Below are 20,953 nucleotides of genomic sequence, written 5' to 3'. Positions count from 1 at the left end.
ACCCTCCTGTGACCTCTTGTTTGTAAATGCTCTCTTAAACTGAAGAGCACTGTGTAGAAAAATCCTTTTACATAGATTAATGGCCATATCTCAGCTAAGACTCAGCTATTTCAAGGAGATACCTGGGGTTTTCTCTGTTTTGTACACGTTGTGTTAACACATTGTTAATAAAACTATAGATGCTAAATTGCACTCTCACAATCTCAAGACCTCAGTTCACGCAAAACTGATTTATTTTCATTATTGTTTTGTTGTGTGAGCTTGGTTTTACTCTTTGTAGTCTGTGTTGTCTGAAGCTGAAATGTGTGTTCTTTGTCATAGGTGCTGGCTAAGTGTGGATAATCATTTCATATGGAGTTTTATAGGACCTGTCACCTTTATCATCATGGTAAGCTGTTTTATTTTCCTTTGAATGCCCAGACTGACAGAGTAAGGAAGGGACTGAGAGGATGAAATGAAAGAGATGCAGGGGAAAGATAAAGGAAGTGAGATAGTATAACTGAGAGGAACAGTCAGCAGGTTTTTTGCTCCAAGTCTCCTCAGTGATGACAGGTTAATTTTGTGCCAAAGACAGATTTCCAGGCATCCTGCGATTCTTTCTGCCTCTCACCTCCAGACAAGGATCAGTATTTGATAGTGAACTTAAACCTCACTTTGACACAGCTTTGTGAAGTCTCACTTTACAGACAATGCTGAATGGCCTCAGAGCAACTATTATTCCGTTTGAAAATTAGGACAATATGTGCGTTTTACAGTGCAGACCATAACGTGGAGTCTCTCCCTCCTCTGCATCATCCTGCCTCTGTGTTTGCCCATGTGAAAATAGCATGTGACAGTGTCTGGGAAAAGAAAAGCAAAGGCACCTCTTTGTTTGGTCAAGGACCATCAAGGGTGAAGGACATATAGCATATCATATTGACATATGTCCCATTGAGGCATGCAATTATTTACTGGTCATGACATTATTATCTCCTGCTCCATCAGAGGGGCTTGGAAGGATGAGACCTTAGGGAGTCTTACTTCCCTGCACAAGAAAAAAAAAAAAAAACCGAAATGGCAGGTGGTATTCTTCACATATATCCTCTCAGCCCATCAAACCATGTAATGCTTTGCCCTTATACACACCAAAAGGATGAGGACGATCTGCAAACGTGTCTTGCTGCTGTGCAGGGAGGATGGGTGGTATTTGTTCAGTACTGTATTCATTATCCATCCTAATGGTTGGTACAGTGTCTACAGATGCAGTGACCTCTGTTGAACATCAAGCTGACACTGAAAATATACCAGAGAGAAGGGGCAACCATGTCAAATTCCAGCGAGTCTCTGCACACCATTCGCAGACTGCAAGAAGCATTCGAAGTAAAGATGCAGTGCAGCAGTTTGTCTGTGTAGTAGCAGAGTAAACAGAAGTCGAATCTGCTCACTGGACTGCATTTCACGGTTTCTCAAAGACAAGACATAGCCACTCGATGTAGCATTTAAAAACAACTGAGGGGAAAGAGCAAAAAAGACCTGGCAATTGTAATGATTTTCAGTAAATGCTGAAATGTCTGTTTTTTGTTTCCAATGCCGTTTTTTTTTTTTCCCTCCCCTTATGTGCACCCGCTTTGAATGTGTGAGCTTATAATTGAGGAAAAGCCATCATCATATTAAAGCAAACATACATTTCTCCCTGTCTCAGCAAATGCTCTGTCAGCCACACAGGAATATGTTTCCTTTTCTTAAATTGGGCCCTCATTGTTCTGCAATTGAGTGTTACCCCTTATAATGATTTGCATGAAAAATATATCTGCAGTGGAAATGATGATCAGGATCCCGGTGGTGATGACCGGAGAGATAGAATCATGACCCTGTGAGAAGCTAATGTATTGCAGCAGAGCTAATGTGTGACAGGAATGAGGTTTTGTTGCACGGGCTCAGGCATCTTGCTATGCCGCTCTGATTCTGTGCAACAATTGACTCAAAAAAAGACAAAGTACTGTGGAAAGGGGCGGCCCCCAGAGAGCATGCAGGAGCAAGGTTTGTCTACACCATCCGTGACCCTGGCTTCTCTACAAATTGCCTTTGTCCTTGTCAATGAGAGAAAGGGGCTGGACACGGAAATGCAGAGAAATGGAGGAAAAACAGTGCTGCTTTGACTCATGCTTGGATCCCCTCATGATCTCCAAACCATGTCTTTGCAAGCAACACAGGTTTTGACCCACAGTGTGTTTTTTTCTTTCTCCTTTTTTTTTTTTCCTTCCCTTTCCTGTTGTTTGTTCTATCAACTTCTGGCTGATACGGCTCCTAAACTCTGAGTGAAAACAAAAGCTGGTGGCAGCTATTTAGATCATTGCTCTGAAGCAAAGGCTGCCCTGTCTCTGGGCACAGGGGGTATTAGCTCCATGAAAGGGGAACATGGAAGCAATGACTGGTGGGGGGAGCCATTAGTATGCTTGAGATAGATTCAACACAAGGCCTCTTGGATCATGACACGTCGTGAGCAGTTCTTATCATCTGGACAGCTCCATCTGCACCTTTAATATTTTATCTCCAGCAGTTCATTTGGAGTTCAGTGTGTACACACACGGTCCACTTCAGAAAAAGCTTTCTCCTCAGTCCCAGTGTGGCGAGGTGCTTCTGCATGGCTTGCAGTGATGATTCAGAGACAGAGTGAAGGATGGAGGTAAGGCAGCTCCGCTCTAGCAGGAGGGATCCCCCGGGAAGGGCTGCGAAAGCATGTCGGTGGGGGTGGGAACATGTGCCGTGCTGCTAGGTTACTTTAAAGTACTGCGTCCCTCTCCTCTGTCTCATTGGATCCATGTCACCACTGCTGGCTGTGTGAAAGGGTTTTCAAAAGTCCTCACCCTCCCTCGTCCTTCCCTCCCTCCCCCCCTACCCCACCCCACTGTCTGACTCACGCAGGCGGCTCACAGAAATAATGGCAGATAGCTGTGAAACAAAACTGAGTTTTAGTGCTGGCTGTGATATTTTAAAAAAAATATATATATTTTTTTTCTCTCTTTTCTCTCCTTTTTTTCTAGTCGTCTATTTCTTTTTTTAAAACCTGGCTTAGTTTAAGCGACTCCATGAGTTGATTGCATGTGGAGGGTGATATATTGATCACCAGCAGGCTTTTGATAGCAGTGTGCACCAGAGCTCTAAGATTTTCTGTTTTCGAGTGAATGGCTGTGGTCTAAGACCAGCTCACAAAGGTCCATTGTGATGGTAGTTTGTCACCATTTTTCTTTTTGCCAGTGTTTTGCGTTCTAAAGACGACTAAATAACACCGAAATGCACCGTTTTGTGAGGCTCTGCAGGATAAAAGCTTTTGTCATTGTCGGCGGGTTTTATTTGTCTGTATTGGGTCATTTTGTTTTGCTTCAGCTTGAGGGTTTTTTTTTTTTAGTTTTTTTTGTTTGTAGTTGTTACTAACATGCTACTCACACAGTATCTGTCTTGTGTGTTTTCTTGATCCTTTGATATGCTCTATTGGAGGCACACATCTCAGTTTTTCTTTCTCAGATACTCCTCAACATTATTTATACATGCCTGGCTTGCAATACAAACACAGTTTGGTTCATCTTCCGGGTGCATGTACATGCTGTGTCAGAGACCAGTTCGCCCCAGAATAAATGTTTTGAAGTAAATTATTTGGAGGGGGCTTCTTTCTCGACCATTCAGCCTTTGTGTTTCTACATCACCGTATTGATTGATTTTTTTTTTTTGATTTTTTTTTTTTTTTGGGTATTAGGGGATTTTGCACTTCGAAACGCAGCACAAAGTGTCCTGGTCTCAACCTGATAGCTGCCATTAGCTCCATTAAGATTTAATACAATAAAACAAGCACAAAACGGCATCTTATGTCTCCACCCTGTGCCGTTCTCTTTTTCCGTTTTTTCCTCTCCCTCGTTATCTGGCCACACACAAAAATCCAACAAAATATACCATGTTCCCTCAAGCCTTTTGGAGCTGCATATGCCTTGTAATATTTCACTATGTGCATAAAATGATATGCAGTTGTTTTGTACAAGAGGCGCTCTTATTTCTCTTGGTACTTTTCATTCCCCTCTGACAGTGCCAGCCAGCTGCTGTGTGGCTGTTTCATTTTTTTTTTTAAACAGTGATAGATTTTAATGCATTTCCATGCTCTCGTTGATATAGAATGACACTAAATTTGGCGCCAGTCTGTCCGTCTGAGACTCGCTGGAACGATAGATGCTTATTGGATTAGGTTGTGGACATACAAAGAGGTGAAGCCTCGCCTCTTTTAATACTTATAGACAAATTAACAGCCTTTTTCCTCTGTCTGTTGTGTCTTTGAGCCTTACATCTTCATATATTAATATTGTCATTATTCTCTTTTGACAGCTCAATCTCATCTTTCTGGTCATCACGATGTACAAAATGGTGAAGCACTCTACTACCCTGAAACCAGACTCCAGTCGACTGGAAAACATAAAGTAAGTGAAGCGTCGTCTCTTGAACCTCTCGTTTCTTTTTCTCATCCGCAATATAACGTTGGTGCAATTCTGCCGCTACCTCAATTAAAGTCAAAGTCCTTGCACTGTTTTAAGTGATTGTTTTACACCCGCTGAGTCATTACGTTTCAAATAACGAAGAAAAGAAGAATAAATCACCCGTTATTGACCCTCAGATTTCTTAATTGTCGTGACCAGGTTGAGATTTTCACTCATATTCGATACAGGTATATTATTTTTGGCATGACCGAACTGTCTTGTGGATCACACACATATATTGTGAGTCTTCTTTTCATGTTTTGTTGTGCTCCAAACTGCGAGCTTCAGAAAGACACTGGCGTGATACACACATTACTGTGTGGCTGTGAATGAACTATTCAGTGTTAGCTGTCTGGCAGGCTGGAGTGCAGCGGAACAGATATTGTGTCTGTTCTCCACGAAAAAATGTTTCAACCTTGAAAGAAAGAAAGAAAGAAAGAAAGAAAGAAAGAAAGAAAGAAAGAAAGAAAGAGACTTGACTTGACTTGAAAAAAACCTTTATTCAAAAACACAAAAATCAATAGATTACATGTTTATCCATCCTCACAAAAGAGAACAATAATATGCAGGCAAAGACACTGTGAAACCAGAAGCAGGTCACACACTGATCGGATGTGAAATTTTTTTTATTTATTTTTTAAAAGACAGACAGACAGAAAATCATTCCAAATATTCCTCTTTATTGAGGCTCTTTTCGTCACCTCAGCATTTTTCTCTTGGAGGGAATGCAATGGGCTATGAGCTGTTTGGTTTGTTTGTTCTATTTGTTTTGCATTTAAGGTGTAAAAAGGTGTTGGTCTTTGCTTCAGATTGCATTTGAAATGCATTTCCATTTGGGGTTAAGAGGGCCTGTTGTTTGCAATACGGCAGCACCCCTCTGTCAATTTGAACTGTTTTATGTTTCAACTTTGGGTACAAGCGGGGCTATTGTCATCCAGTTGTTTTGTTTTTTCTTCTTCTTCTTTTCCCTTAATGAATGTGTGCAACATTGCAGCACTGTGGTAAAACTGCAATCAGAGAAAACAGTTAGACAAGGGCTATTTTGACTTCTTAGTTTACTTGAGATAGGCGACTCCCCGCATCAAGGGAACCTCAACACAGCACACTCGCTGCCTGTGGTGGCATATATACTGGTGTACATTTTGTTCTTGAATGTGATCAATGATTCCTCCCCGGCTTGTTTATACTGCTGAAGTACTTGATGCTGTTATGTTGTGCTCATTTCCTTGTTCTTCCTACCAGAGTTTGGTGTCAAAGTCGATGTAGCACAATGGTCATCGCATGTTGCATGTGAAGGCAAAGTTTAACGCGCACCCTCTCCTTTCTTTTCTCTCGTCATTCTCCTCCCCCTTTTCTCTGTTCTGCGATCCACACCAGTAATTATCGCGTTTGTGACGGCTACTATAATACAGATTTGCCTGGGTAAGCTTTTACCATGCACCTCAGATAATTTTTACAAACACACCACCACCCACGCACACGCAGCGGCATAAATGCAAATCCAACCTCAGACCACATGCTTTAAATGCAATATTGTCATTTCTTTATCAAGAGCAAAACACACAAGACACTATATTGTTAGACCCCCTGAGTTATAATTTAAAATTAAAGTTGAGGAAACATATATCACTCAAATGCCGACTAACCCACATTGTTATGCGCTCTAATCTAATTGTGTTTCTCTCTTCCTGCCTGTCATGCTCTCTAGCTATGAAGATAATAAACGATTTATCAAGTAAGGACATGTTGCCCAAAAGTCTCTTTTTTTTTCAGCCTGTAGTTTATTCTCTCTTCTCTCCTTTATTCTTATTTCCCCCTCTGTCTGTGTTTTTTTTTCTTTCGTTCTTTTGTTAACTCATTCCTTCCCTAATTGCAGCTGGAAAGCTACTCATCCATTGTCCTTGTGACTGGTCGCTTTTGCCACATCCGTCATCTTGAAATCCTGTGTTGTTGTTGTTGTTGTTGTTGCTGTTGTTTGTTTGAGCACCGAACTGTGACCACTGCCACAGCTGAAGGCTCAACGGGACCTTCACATGAAGGAAGAGGGGGTGATAATAGGCTCACCAAATACAAATTAGAGTATAATTGTGTTTTAGGCCTTTTGTTATTTGAAAAAAATAATGCTGTGCTCAGTGATTTTGCTGTCTGGTATATTCACATAAAAAGTCACTTGCAGGAAAAAAAAAAACGATCAAAATTTTTCTTTTCTTTTCATCTGTTTGAATATGAATATCCTGCAGAGAGTGTTTGGATGATTGGGTGGGGAGGACGGTTGTTTTTCATTGTGTTACAGTTTTGTTTTTGGTTTTTTTCAACAATTATTCTCTACAGTTTTTTTTTTTTTTTTCAAATTCTCCGTAGTGATTAAGAGCTGCAGTCACTAATCTGTCACTGAGCATTTTTTTTATGTTGGATTTGTCATCCCCCTGTGTTTCTTTTTGCCGTCCTTCAGATCCTGGGTCATGGGGGCCTTCGCTCTGCTTTTCCTTCTGGGTCTCACGTGGTCCTTCGGGCTCTTCTTCATCAGCGAGGCCTCACTAGTCATGGCGTACCTTTTCACCATTTTTAACACCTTTCAAGGAATGTTTATCTTCATTTTCCACTGCCTTCTCCAGAAAAAGGTAAGTCTCTTGTTATCCGCCACACTCAAACACAGTGATTTGTCTCTCAAGGCTAAAGGCGTGTTAGTGTGAACGAGTCAAGACCGAGCTTTAACTGCAGCATGCCCTATTCACAGAGCGCCACATGCCGATATAAAGAACAAACACTGCTTTCTTCAGGCTCGTGGCTCAGTCACATGTAAAGTCAACACTGTATGTAAACAGTGGGATGTTTGCCTGTGCAGGTCCGCAAAGAGTACAGCAAGTGCTTCCGCCACACGTACTGCTGCGGAGGCCTGCCGACGGAGAGCTCGCACGGCTCTGCAAAGACCTCCACCACGCGGACCAGCGCTCGCTACTCTTCTGGTACACAGGTAGCCCAGCAGCTTTAATGCTCCCTCTTTGCTGCAACGAGAGAAGAAAACAGTGTCTCCTGCACAGACACACTCATCGTAGCCCTCATTTACATTGTTAAGAGCCCTGGCGTTTAAACAATTGCTCAGGAGAATGTACTTTCATCATGAGCACATAAGTATCGCCAAAAAAAAAAAGAAAAAGATGCATACGCTGCATTTTAACTTCAGAGGTAGATCAAGAGACACAAGCAATATTCCACATTTTACAAGGAGCATCTGCTGTACTGCATGAGTACTATTCTTTTCCCTTTTAGCACTTGCTTTATCTTTTTTTCTCACTAACGTCATGTGCACGAGAAATAATACTGTTCTGTTTAAGGAGCATTGCAGGCACAATTTGCTGCAGGATGAGTTAAAATGGCTAAAATTATATATATATTTGCATTATTTTGTAATTGAAGGTTTATCAGCCTTTCACCAGTGGTTCCCATAATATTTTCTTTGAAGTTCCCCTAAGTTTTCCTTAAAAAGGCTGCCCAATCTCTGATTTGCCAAATATCACACAGCCAACACTGGTGGGCACACGTACGCTTTCAAAATAAAAAAAACAATAGGCAGTTTACCAGTTCTGCTCTCAATTCTAAGAATTTTTAGAATTCATTTGTGTTGACAATATCACTCCAGACAGTGACTCCTTTATCTCTGGCAAATCAAAGGAAATCTAGAAATCCAGGTTGGGAACCACTACTTAGAACAATTTCTCATTCATAGAGAGACGTCCCTATCACACTTGAACCTTCAGGTGTTTTCAAGTGAATCGTGAATGGAGATGAAAATGTTCAAAAGCTAGTTTGCTTCAACTATACCTGTATTGATTCCAAACATTTGCATATTAACTTAGTGCGTATGAGCCGCTTGTGAGGAATGGTACAGGTTGTACAACGGAGATAAATTAAAAAATTGGCCTAAAAGGTGAACGGGCTTGTTTAAAGTCCTAATTACTGTCCCTTGTTGACCTGACAGAGTCGTATCAGGAGAATGTGGAATGACACCGTAAGAAAGCAATCTGAGTCCTCCTTTATCTCAGGTGACATCAACAGCACCTCCACCCTTAACCAAGGTCAGTTCACACCTCATTTCTCTCCACATGCACACCTATGCACACATTTCATCATCCAGCTAAAAATACCTCCCTCAAGTTCCAGTGATCTCACCGGCGTAAAGAGTCCTACTCCAGTAATCAAAATAAATGCCTTCAGCTTGAAAAGACAGAGCGGTATGGTTAAAAAAAAAAAAAAGAAGAAGAAGAAGAAAAGGGGGTGGGGATTTAGGCCTTTAGTGTAGTCTCCCTGTTCTGCCAGCAAAGGATTACAAAAATCCGTCCTCAAATACTCTGTGCACTGTCATTCTGGCCGGTAACGTCAGTCTCAAATTGGGGCAAGGATGGAGGAGCGTTTTTTTATTTAAGTGCTGGCTGTCCAAAGTTCATATTCAGGCTCAGGGGAGACACCGACAAAAAATAAAAAAAAACGTAGGAGGAGTAAAGTTTATTTTCAGAAAAATCTTTACATGCTGTAAAAGGCCATTTGTTGCCTGGCGTATAAGGTGACCTCTGTTACTTTACGGGAGGATTTATGAGAGAGGGGGAAAAACTGTCATTTATTATTTAGCTTGAGCACAAATATGATGATGAGAAGATGATGTTCAACTCTGGCTGACCTGGAGTGCTTAGTGTGTTGTTAGGCTTTTCTGCTGCCTCTGAAATGGCTTTCCAAGCATGCCAAGGGAAGGGAGGGGGGTGGGGGGGGGGGGGGGTGGGTTACACCATGATAGTTTAACTTCACTCCCTCCTCTTCCGTCTTCGGCCTCCTGTCACTGCAACTCTTTGCCTTCTTGCCTTTTTTTTCTCTCTCATTGTCCCACAAAGTAAAACATAACATCCAGGGCCTTGAAGCACATTGTGCCTTGCTGATACATTAGTAACAATAAAGAAGTAGGTTTTTTTATTTTTTTTCCAACGGGACCATTTCCTGGAGATGTTAATGTAAAGGTTGGATATTGATCACTCCAGGGTGTAGTGGCCGAGTTACCCTGGAGAGTCGGTGCACTGAAGGAGGGCTCTATCTCCTAGAAGCACTTCCCTGTCATTAAAAACCTCCCCGGAGACTTCTCAACATGACAGATGGCATTTAACCCCGCTGATAAATGGCTTGAAAATGCTTAAAATCCTTAAAACTCACCGTAAGCTGTGAGGACGCTTTTTTTTTTTTCTTTTTTTTTTTTTCTTTCTTTTTTTAAAAGAGGAGATTTGGAAGAAAATTGCCAATGTTGAGTCTTCATAAAAAATGTTGATCTGAAAGCTTGGAAAGATTCTCCTCTCTGTGATTGAGGAGAATTCATATTTGGACCTGATTCAAGCAGCAAAACCTTTGCATAATTACACAAAGGCTATTTTTCAAAAAGGATGCTTGCTCAAGATAATAAGCAAATGTGAATGGTGGCAGAATGCAATAATGAGCACAGTTGGTTGAAAATTGATTGGTAAATAAATGGCTTATGAATGAGTTGCTACACACATACCAAATGAATTGGAAGGCCGACAGCAGAAGGCCAGCTAAAAGTTGAATATTTTTGGCACATGTAAAAATAGTTGGTTTCTTGCTTCTCCCCGGTCACCTCTCAAACTTTATTCTGTGCTCACTATTTCGCAATACACCCCACAGTTTCATATTCTTGCGTAGACCCTGAATATCCATAATCTCAGTACGCAGTTACTGAAGAATTTCTTCATTTCTTTTTTCCATGACACTTTCGATTACTGTCTACTGCCAACTTAATCTGCTCCTCTTCTGTCTTACCACTCCAGGAATGACCGGAAATTATCTACTAACAAATCCTCTGCTGCGACCACAAGGGACTAACAACCCTTATAACACCTTACTGGCTGAGACAGTCGTATGTAACACCCCCACGGCTCCAGTGTTTAACTCGCCAGGTGTGCTTACTTAATACTTTCACCTGCAGACTCTTTCTCTGCCTGTTTTCCTTTCTCTCTGTCTGTTCAGTTCATTGTACGGCAGGCCAAATGAAAAGCAGGATGTTCTGCAGTATCGCCTTTCCTTCTGAATCACTGTCTCCCAAACGCTTGATGCAGTACTTAGTACTGTGTGTGCGCGTGCGCGTTGCTTATTAACTATACACAATAAGGCAGTGTACGTCTGTGTGTCACGCTGCACAGAGATTTTTTTGTGGTTCGGTCTCTGTGTTCTCATGTGTCTCTTCTTCAAGCTCTGAATGGGACATAATGATTTAGATGGGAAAGAGATACTACACGTTCTGCCTTGAGATAATGTAAACAGTGACGTATACCTTTGGTATAAACTGCATGGATATTAAGAGTTATCATGCCCAGTGTTTGAGGTGATTCGTTACTTTTATAAGTTTTTAAGAGGGAACTTGATTGTTGAGGCATTCTAAACGTCAAGCTTTGATGAACAAATGCAATAGATAAGTGTTTGATGGAAGGAAAAAAAACCTTTACTCTTAAAAACACTGTATCTCAGCTGCACATGACATTTAAGCATATTTCACACTGTGCTGTGATTATATGTGCTATTCTGTTTTGAAACTGAAATGGCATCTTTTGTCATGTTTTGTGCTTTTCCCCTGTGCTTCCCTCTAGTGACCTACAGAGAGACAAGTATGGGAGTAAAACTTAACTTTGCCTATCAAATGTAAATTTTTTTCAGCATGCTTATTTTAAAACAACCAAAACCCCGGCACAATCACTGGTTTTTACTTTAGGCCATTAACACACACTCAGTGAGCAAGTGGTTCACAAAATTTATCCTCCCAAATTCTAATCTAAGCTGAGAGGAAATTAAAGATTTCTTCGGAGTAATCATCCTGATTTGACAGTTTTATCACCGAAGCCCATTTCTCTGCTTTTCTCTCTTCTGCTTATTTTGTGATTTTATTTTTTATTTTTTACTGACCCTAAAAATATGTTGCTTTTTTTTTCTGTGCTAAAGAAGCCTCCATCAAAAAAAAGTCTTTCTGTTTTCTTTCTTCTTCTTTTTGTCTTTTTTTTTTTTTTTTTTTGTCTCCTCAACCGTTCGTCCTCACTTGGCTCTCAGTAGTTACAGTGTCCAGTTATATTCCCCTCGCACATTACCAGACAACACCTGTCTGCACTCTAAATTACCTCCTTGCACACATAAACGCGTGGATGTCATGGTCGCAGCTGTTCAGTTTTCCTGGGTTCTTTTTTTTTTTGTTTTTGTAACTTTTTTTTTTTATTTTTCGCCATTTCTCCTAATTTCCAATTGGCTTTGTGGAAACTGCTGTTTTATTATACCTCCTACAAACACAATCTCTGCTCTGTTATTCAGGCAAACATGGGCTTGAAACTCTGCTGCAGCCCTCGTTCTAATTTTAGATAACTTTATTTTGTCCTCACTGGGAAATTGCCTGGCAGGACAATCACAGGAATTTTATCACAACATCACACTCACCACCACTCTGACACAAGCCCATACAAATGCCCTCAATTTGGAATATATATATATATATATATATATATATACAAGCTTGTTTATAAACTGTGGCTTGTGGAAGAAATGGAAATTTAGAAAAGGGCAGTATTGTTGCCCCAACAGTTCAAACAGGCAGGGAAGGGGACGCCTTGTGTTATCTACAACATTGTGTGCCTTAATCAACACTCTCACTCTGTAAATGCACTCCACTCTTGGTAATACATTCCAAGTTTTTCTCACATGTTATTCTACTAGGCGTCGAGCGAGACATAGCAAGGCACTTTTTTTTTCTCTGTCTCTTCTCCTAATCATAGCTAATATTTATCCGTCTTGCTGCTGCTTTTCATGACCTCCATGCTCCGGGAGATTCCTAACATGACTGCATCTGACCTCTGCAGTGGCTCTGTTTTCGTTTGCTGGTCTACTATCGACTGGGGGCTCACTGGAGACTGTAACTGTGACGGATGCCAAGTGGTGGGTTGTGGGCAAGCTCTGACCTTTGCCAGCTTAGGGTGTCCAAGCTGCCAACTAATGGACAGCAAGTTCACCAGCACAAACTTACCCCCCCCCCCCCCCCCCTCCCAAAAAGGGACCGAAAAAGTAGCTGCTGGCTTTCAATTCGTAAAAGTAAAAGCTGTTTGATGCTTGTTTATTTCATTTGCTGAACCCTTGCTCTTGCTAAGTTCCAGTTAAGACCTTTACTTTACATTTTGTTGTTCTTTTGAGTGATTCTCCATGTTACAATAAATCATTTTACTTTCTTTTGTACATCAGCTGCTCTTAGACCAGATAGCCTGAGCAGACAAACATGATGTGAGTTGTCCAAAGTGAGTCTTTTCACCTGCTGTGTGTGGTGATGGTGGAGTGCTGCTTGTGGGCTCCCCTTGTAGTGAGAACAAAGATGGCTGTCCCATGTTGACACATTACTACTCTCCCTTTTCTGTCTGTCATTTCTCCCATCTTTGTTCTTTTCCTTACTCCAGCACATCCAACCTATTAGTTGCTAGAAAAACCTCCAAGTGTTGTAGCTTGCCCGTTTGTGGCTTCATATTTGTGGACATCTACTTTTGCCCTGTGTGTTGTGATGGTGGTTACTGTTTCAGTTTGTCTATTAATGTTGTTTGGGATCTTTTTCATTGCCTCGTCACCTTTGTGGCAGACTCTTATCGCACAACGCCCTGCTCATTTTGAAGCATTTTTTTTTTCAGAAAGGGAAAGTCCAAATGCATATGTGAGAAAGTAAAATGATTTCTCATTGCAAATGATGCATGCAGATGTTTTGTATGTTAGAGATTGTGCCCTAACTAACAGATTTATGGCATGGCCTAATTTTACTTGAGTCTACGTGAAACTGCATCCTAAACAGCATTAAACTTATTTGTTTCCTTTCTTTTATAGTTCTTGGTGTTTACTAATGTGGAATCCCCTCACATTCTCCTCTCTTTCCAGGGCACTCACTGAACAATGCGGTGAGGGATACAAGTGCAATGGATACTCTACCGCTAAATGGTAACTTTAATAATAGCTACTCGCTCCGTAATGGGGACTTTGGCGACAGTGTGCAGGTAGTAGACTGCGGCCTCAGTCTGGACGATGCTGCCTTCGAGAAAATGATCATCTCCGAGCTAGTACACAACAACCTGCGTGCCTGTAACAAAAGCCACCAACAGCAGCAGCACCACAGTTTACATCATCCACCCCACCACCAGCAGCCACCACAGTACCACCATCACCACCATACGGAGCGGGCTCCGCCCAAGGTGACGGTGGTGGGTGGCAGCAGCAGTGACGATGACGCAATCGTTGCTGACGCCTCGTCACTGGTACACATGGGTGACGCCGTGGGCCTCGAGCTGCACCACCAACAGGAGCTGGAGGCGCCGCTCATCCCCCAGCGGACTCACTCTCTTCTGTACGCACCCCAGAAGAAGGTGAGGACCGATGGGGGAGTGGAGACCTTTGTCAGCCAGCTGACGCCCACCAACCCCGATGAAAATCTTCAGTCCCCAAACAGAGACTCTTTGTACACTAGTATGCCTAATCTGAGAGACTCTCCGTGCCCCGAGAGCAGCCCCGACGTGGTGGAGGACCTGTCCCCTTCCAAGAGGAGCGAGAATGAGGACGTTTACTACAAGAGCATGCCGAACTTGGGCTCTGGCAACCAGCTTCAAGCTTATTACCAAATAGGCCGAGGAAGCAGTGATGGTTATATTATCCCCATTAATAAAGAGGACTGTATCCCTGAGGGCGATGTAAGAGAAGGACAGATGCAGTTAGTGACAAGCCTTTAAAATGTATTTAAATCATCCCAACACCTCTTCCTGTACGTCTGCTACCCCGACCTATCGAAACACGCACTATTGAAGGAAAGGGATGTGCTCCTTTCAGTTTTGGAGAGAGCCTAGAAGCAGCGTCATCTTCCCTCCTCTAGCCATGTGCAGCCCTCCTCGTCCTCATTTGCATCACCACTTCCACCCCCCACTGTAGACACGCCACTCTTGCTCCCTTCCCGCAGACCAATAGACTTGGAGCACAGCAATGGCAGTGCAAAGTTTTAATGAGACTGTACATACAATGCAGAGTCGAACTTCAATTTTAAAGACAAGCCAACTATGTATTTAAATGTGCTGCTGCTGTTGAATAAATATAAGGTACGAAAGTTGAAAAGAAAAAAACAACGAAAACAAAGAAAAAGACAAAAAAAAGGAAAACATTATTGACTGCATTCAATCAGCAATTTCCCCCATCAAAAGGTTGTACATACACTCTCCGACATCCTAGTTCAAGCCTGTTTTTTATTGTAAACAAACCGCCACCCCCAGACCAGGACATGGACACGTTTGTAAAATGTTCCTCATCAGACTGTTAGAGAAGGAATATAAGATCCTGGTCCATCTCCATCACCACGAAGTTTGGATTGTATAACCACTAGCAATCAAGCCCCTGGCCTTATATTTTCTCAACTGTACCTTGAAACTGTTGTCAAGGAAAATGGCTGAAATATATATTTTGTTGTATTGCTAGTGTAAAATGAAAATTCTTGGGAAACCATAAATATGAAGAAACCTTTTACTTGCAAAATTTAACGTTTGAGAAACTATTGTGTAGAAACTGCACATATGTTATACCGTGTGTTTATGGTTCCAACACTTCATCCATGGTAGTATGTTTGAAAGTAAAGGCTTATAAAAAGAAAGACGTCAACCGATTACAAAGATACATTATCACCTTTTCCACTTGTGAACAGTGTTTTTTGCTGATTGAGTTTCATTGATGATGCCCATCGAGTTTATTTGACTTTGCCAAAGTGGCATTACTTTAGTAAAATGGGAATGCAAAAACCCAGTTTAGGTGATTTATGCATTGCACAGTTTTTTTGTGTAATTCTGGTGGAAATAGATCTTTTTACCAGTCATGACAGAGTGATGGGCGAGCGCAACTGAAATGAAACTGACTTTTGACAATAAAGTTTCTATTATAAATGTAGTTCTTCCGCTTGAGTTTGAATAGTTTATTTATTAAAAATCTTTCCAAAAAATAAATGGGAAATGTGTGAATATTTCCCAGCACTGGTATACATGCTGTACTGTAGCTCATGTTTTTTTTATGTAAACATGTTATCAAGGGGCTCATCACTTAAGACTGATGTAAAGTTCAACACTTGTTTAACAAATGAAAATAAATGTGAGATTTTTTGTCAAATGTCAGTTGCTTTTTAATGCTTTGTGTTTTTTGGTACTATTTGAGAAGATAGGTTGAATTATTTTGCTATGGACAAAAATACACTTATGACTCAGGTTTATAAGCAAGTCCCGAGCACTTTGAAAGGGAAGTTTTAGTAAATTTATTTTCCAGAAGATTCCTTTTTTCTTTTTTTTTTTCTTTCTTTTTCCCTGCTAATTCTTCAATCGCTGCAGAGTAGAGAGCTCATTCCACCGTATGTGTTACAGAAGCCAAATCTTTCCATGTGATTCAAAGATGAGAAAATCTCAGGTAGGAAAATTGCATTGTAAATGTTCCTCTGTGTGGTTGTAACACTAATAAAGGTTCAAAAATGACACTGGTTCAAAGCATTGTCCACTTAGTATATTATTGAATAAGCAAAAAGAAAATTTGGCACCATTTAAGGGTCCGGGGCTGCAGAAATCATGTAGTACGGTGTTGCTTTTAATGCTGTGTGGGAGTAGAAATATGTCCACAGACCTAACAAGGGGTCAATGTTACACTTGGCTGCCGTTGTAAAATTATATTCTCCATAATATGGCCTTGTATGACACATATTTGCTCTAATTAATGTCTGCTGTCGCTGAAGCCCGCAGTCGGTTCCTGTACACTTTATGCCTCAGGTAATGCTAATTTATGAAGCATTTAATATAACACCAGTTGAGGCAGAGTGACAGCTCTCAGCAGGGTAGCTGGAAATTGCACTATTTACCATTTGGCATCGAAGGAAATGACTCAGAACTTGGAGGAAAAAAATGCACTTTATGTCACTGCACATAATGCTGTGTGGGCTGTGTGTTGTTTTGACTTTCTCAACAATTATGTGACATTTTGTGCAATTATCTGAGGCTTCAAATTGTTGCAGAAGAATTATGTTCTCATTTGTGATCTTTTGCGCAGACCCCTTGAATGTCATTTTGGAATCAAGTGTTGTGGTGATTGTTGACTTGAAACGACAGGCATAATAAGGAGGGGAAGAAATCACATTGTTTTCCATTACGCATTGTAAAACACACATCCATGTTTTATCTGTTTACAACAGCCCCAATAGTTTGAGTTTAAATGTATATTACCTAAAATACTAGTTGGAAATATTTCCATAATATGAAAGATAAAAACACCTTCTGGAAATTGCAACTCTCAAATTGATACAGTTTAATTAGTTTCAGCTTTTTAGAGCAGCTGTTGGCCTTAAGATTCACTGCTAGGGTCTCTGAAATATAGTGAATCTATTTCTAATTTTTTTTTCAAATGTATATGACCAAGGTAATGCATCCTTTCTTTATTTTGAAGGCCAAAGCTTTTTTTTTTTTTGCATTGTTCATGTAGTTCATTATTCATATTACCTGATCTTTTCACCACCAAACTAAACCTGACTTTAATTATATTTTTTGCGCTTACTTCTCAGTATGGAAGAAACACCTTCTTTTTTTTTAACATGTCCTTTTTCAAAGAACCCTACATGGTTCACTGCCCGTCGTTGCACTCGATTGAGTGCTGGGTTTTCACAGTACCTCAGCCCTGGCTATAAAATGGTTGGTAATTCAAGTACAAAATTACAATTTAGGTATTGGCAGGAACAGAATTTATCAGCTTATCCCACATTAATAGAAGATATGCATTTTACTTTTGCAAAATGTATTAATTCACTCTGCTTTCACACCAGTAAATGCTAAAAGCAATGCCTCCTCCTGAACAGTTTTTTTTTTCCCCAATTGCAAGTTTGCCTTTTTTCGTTGTGTTTGTGCACATAAAAACCATCCCTCAACAGCTAATTCTGTTTATGTAAAAAAATAATTTAAAAAAAGGAAATTTCTTCCAGTGCAGGGTTCTGTATAAACTGTAAAATAAAATCTGCATTAACAGAACAGCTTCATGTTTCAATGATGTCAGTAGACTTTCTCCTGAAGCTACAAACAAACAATTAATTGCCGACCCTTTTCTCACCCCTCTCTCTAAAGTGCAGCGCGTTTCTCCTAACTCAGCGACCTTAGATGGGATGAAACCTGGTGGGTAAGCAGGTTTGTTTTCATTGTCAGGGGCTGGGGAAACTGATACAGGATCAACTGTTTGTCTGTGACTGAGTATTTGGACTCGACACCCCCTCGGTTTGCGCGTGGTCGTCTCACCGTGCGAGAAGAACCTCTCTCACTCTCCGTCTTTTGCTCCGGGAGAGACTAGCCCTTTGTCAAACATTGATTCAGAAGTAGGCCACGAGCTGAGGGGCTGCGAGCTCGGTTCTTCCCACAGAGGGGGCAAGTCAGCCCTTGGAAACAAAGTAGAGAATGCTGTCAGCACAATTTGGAGTGAAACTCTAAAGACAGATGTGGTAATGACTAAACACGCAAGTGTGAGAATTGTGGCGCTGTAATTGTCACGTCAGAGATAATTCCAGGATCTAAGGACTTCTGTAGGATATGATGCAATTGCATGAAAGAGATTTTCCTGTTGATGAAAAAAATTTTTTATGGGTGAGAGTTGTTTCTTCTTTCTTTTTTTTCACACATAGCAGAATGTATTAGCAGTCTTCAGCATGCGTGTGCCCTCTCTTTGAGAAAGAAAAACAATAAATGTTTTTATAAGAGCACTTATTTGTGGGAATTTATTATTTTTTAGTCATTTGTAGTTTCCGATAGTAAATTTTCATCAGCTTGAAACATTTATTATTTGAGAATGTTTTGTGTATTTTATTTTTTTCTATTTTTTTTTATTATAGACATTAACACATCAACTGACAAAAGCATGTGTTTATAAGTACTTAACAATAATGACTGCGCTGACTGATCTTGAAAGTCTACACCCGTGCTTTTGTTGAAAGTATAGTTTGGGAAGTTCCTTTTCAAATCCGTAGGGATTTCTTTGAGGTTATCAATAGCCACTGCAGTCGCTACTTCAGCAGTAACTCCTGTAAATGGGAAACGCTGCCAATTATAGATGCCATCAACGTGGATGAAAGTGATCGTGTACGAGCAAAGGAAAAACCTCTGAAGCCACAAACAGTAACTGGCACCGCAAGAGTAACTTCCCTAACTCTTGAAGTCAAAGGGGACCCTTTAACTGCTTACTCTTTTCTTCCCCAAGCCTCTTTTGTCCTGTCCCCAACTTCAAATGTGCAGATTTGTGGCCCATGGGCAACTTAGATCCGGTCCCGTCGAGGTGAAAAATCCAATTAACCTGCAGCTCCAGCTGCCTTCGTTATAATCCCCTCCCATAATTATGAAATTACTAGATGCAGGATTTCAAATGAAAAAATGATGAGAGCGACTGGCTCAGAAAAAAAAAGAAAAAGGATGAAATAAATCGTTTCCTTTCAGTATACAGAGTTCCCATTTACCTCAAGGAGGGACAGCTAATTCATGTGAGTGAATTTGAAGGTGAGACCTGCCAAAGTCCTTGTCATCACAATAAGAAATAACTGAACAAAAACATGAGGGTGGATGGATTCTGAACCATTGAGATTAATGGACATCATCTTACATTAAGTTCACTTACACATTTCCAATCACTGGAAGGAAATTCTATTTTAGACTACTTACTGAAACATAAAACAAAATACTGCCCCGCAGTACACGCTTTCATATATCTGGTGCTTTAAGATATTTAATTGTGAAGCATGGCAAGTGGTTAAACCCAGGATGAAGTTTAGGAATCAACTACGTTTCCCTGCCTTGTTCAGTGTCTCCAAACTAAATACAACTGAACCACAGACAGCAGTGAGGAACTATTTACACATTTTCACATTTATTTACCATTTTCACATGTCTGAGAGCTTTCCGAGGCCTTAGGAAAAGGTGTTTCATTTTTACTGATGTGCGATGTAATCCAAGCCGTCTGACTCCAGCCCGCTTTTTGTTTAAGGAGTCGGAACCAAACAGGAGGAAGCTTCTTTTCATTTCTGGCCACCAAGGAATTTCGAACAAGCTCCAAGAAAACTGCAAGACCTCTAAAACTCAGTTCATTTACAACACAGCTGAAAACATTTATGCAATTTGATTTGTGTTGGACTGTTGCTTTATTTATTCTGTTTTACTCTATACAGTCATTTTTAATTAGTTTGACGTTTTTCTTTTTTTCAGCTATTCATTTCATGTTTTTACTTTCCTTATTATGAATACAATTGCACGTTATTAATTTGCATTTGTCGCCCTCTTATTTAGATATATCGTGCAGATATAGTTGCCTTACCATTTTCACTCGCTACAATTCGAATTGTGTTCTCTCTTCATCTTTTAAAAGTGACCCACCAAACATCAGGGGCCACTAAAATCCTCAGCAATTCCTCCACGCGCCCAAAAAAAACTAAAGAAAAAGAAATCCTGCTCCAAGGCTAGCACATTTAAATCTCATTACTATAGGTGAGATTTATACTACACGTAAGAGACTATTTGGGTTTTATTAAGAAATAAAACAAACAAAAAGCAAAACAAAAAGAAAGAGCAAAGCTCAGCATGTTACAAATAGACATTTCAAATGATCATTCTAAAGGTATTTAAAATTGTTTTAACAAATATTCCACAGCACGTTCAAACCTCTTTAGAGGATAGAGTGTTAAAAAGATATATATTCATAACCTATCAGCACAACAACTACTGCACCACCATATCATTAATATATTAGCATTATTGTTTTTCTTCAACAACTACGATACAAATAAAAACGACAATGTAGATCTTCATTAATACAAAAAATACAGTTTTTGTGTGTTATGCATTGGCCGGATCTTGTGTTTTTGTTTGTCTTTAGGAGACAAAGCATTCTTCACATCTCCTGTCCAGATCATTCACAGCAGAGACGCTCTATCTCATCAGTAAATCTAATATTCGTCTGATAAACTCATTGGCACATGCCGCAGGGAAGCCTCAAGCAATAACTACAGGATCTCCTGCTGTGTACAAGCTTCCGCAGGCCAATGCAGATAACTCCCACTCACAAGACACTGTATGCCGCGTCTCATGCAGAATACTTCATTATCTTGCGATATTCACACAGCGTCAACATCTCTATTCATCATTTGTCAAGAAGAAGAAGGAATATACAACAACTTAATGGCCACTCACCAGCCCTATTTTGTGTTGAAGATACTTAAGAAGCAAATAGTGTAGGTGGGATAACTACTTACATCTTTACACTCAGAGCACTGCTGTTACTGTAATAAGGACGTTTGCCGACATGGGAAAACACACTTTGTTGTGACTCTCATATTGGATCAAGCCGGTAATCTCAGATATGTAACAAAACCT

At 40.4% G+C, this 20,953-nt stretch overlaps 1 protein-coding gene across 1 annotated transcript in view; it reads left to right on the top strand.

Moving 5' to 3' along the window:
- adgrl2a (adhesion G protein-coupled receptor L2a) overlaps window positions 1-16,052 on the top strand; it is a 102,671-nt gene extending 86,619 nt beyond the window's left edge. The window contains exons 16-23 of the mRNA XM_080473482.1: window positions 322-388; window positions 4,351-4,442; window positions 6,952-7,120; window positions 7,345-7,473; window positions 8,479-8,575; window positions 10,322-10,450; window positions 11,138-11,155; window positions 13,440-16,052. Of these exons, the coding sequence (XP_080329608.1) occupies window positions 322-388; window positions 4,351-4,442; window positions 6,952-7,120; window positions 7,345-7,473; window positions 8,479-8,575; window positions 10,322-10,450; window positions 11,138-11,155; window positions 13,440-14,281 (1,543 nt within the window). The 3' untranslated portion in view covers window positions 14,282-16,052. The remainder of the gene's footprint in view (window positions 1-321; window positions 389-4,350; window positions 4,443-6,951; window positions 7,121-7,344; window positions 7,474-8,478; window positions 8,576-10,321; window positions 10,451-11,137; window positions 11,156-13,439) is intronic.
- The last annotated feature ends 4,901 nt before the right edge of the window (window positions 16,053-20,953 follow it).

This window comes from Lipophrys pholis, assembly GCF_963383615.2.
Source record: "Lipophrys pholis genome assembly, chromosome: 10".
Classification (NCBI taxonomy): Eukaryota; Metazoa; Chordata; class Actinopteri; order Blenniiformes; family Blenniidae; genus Lipophrys; species Lipophrys pholis.
This window is presented reverse-complemented; position numbering and strand designations above follow the sequence as displayed.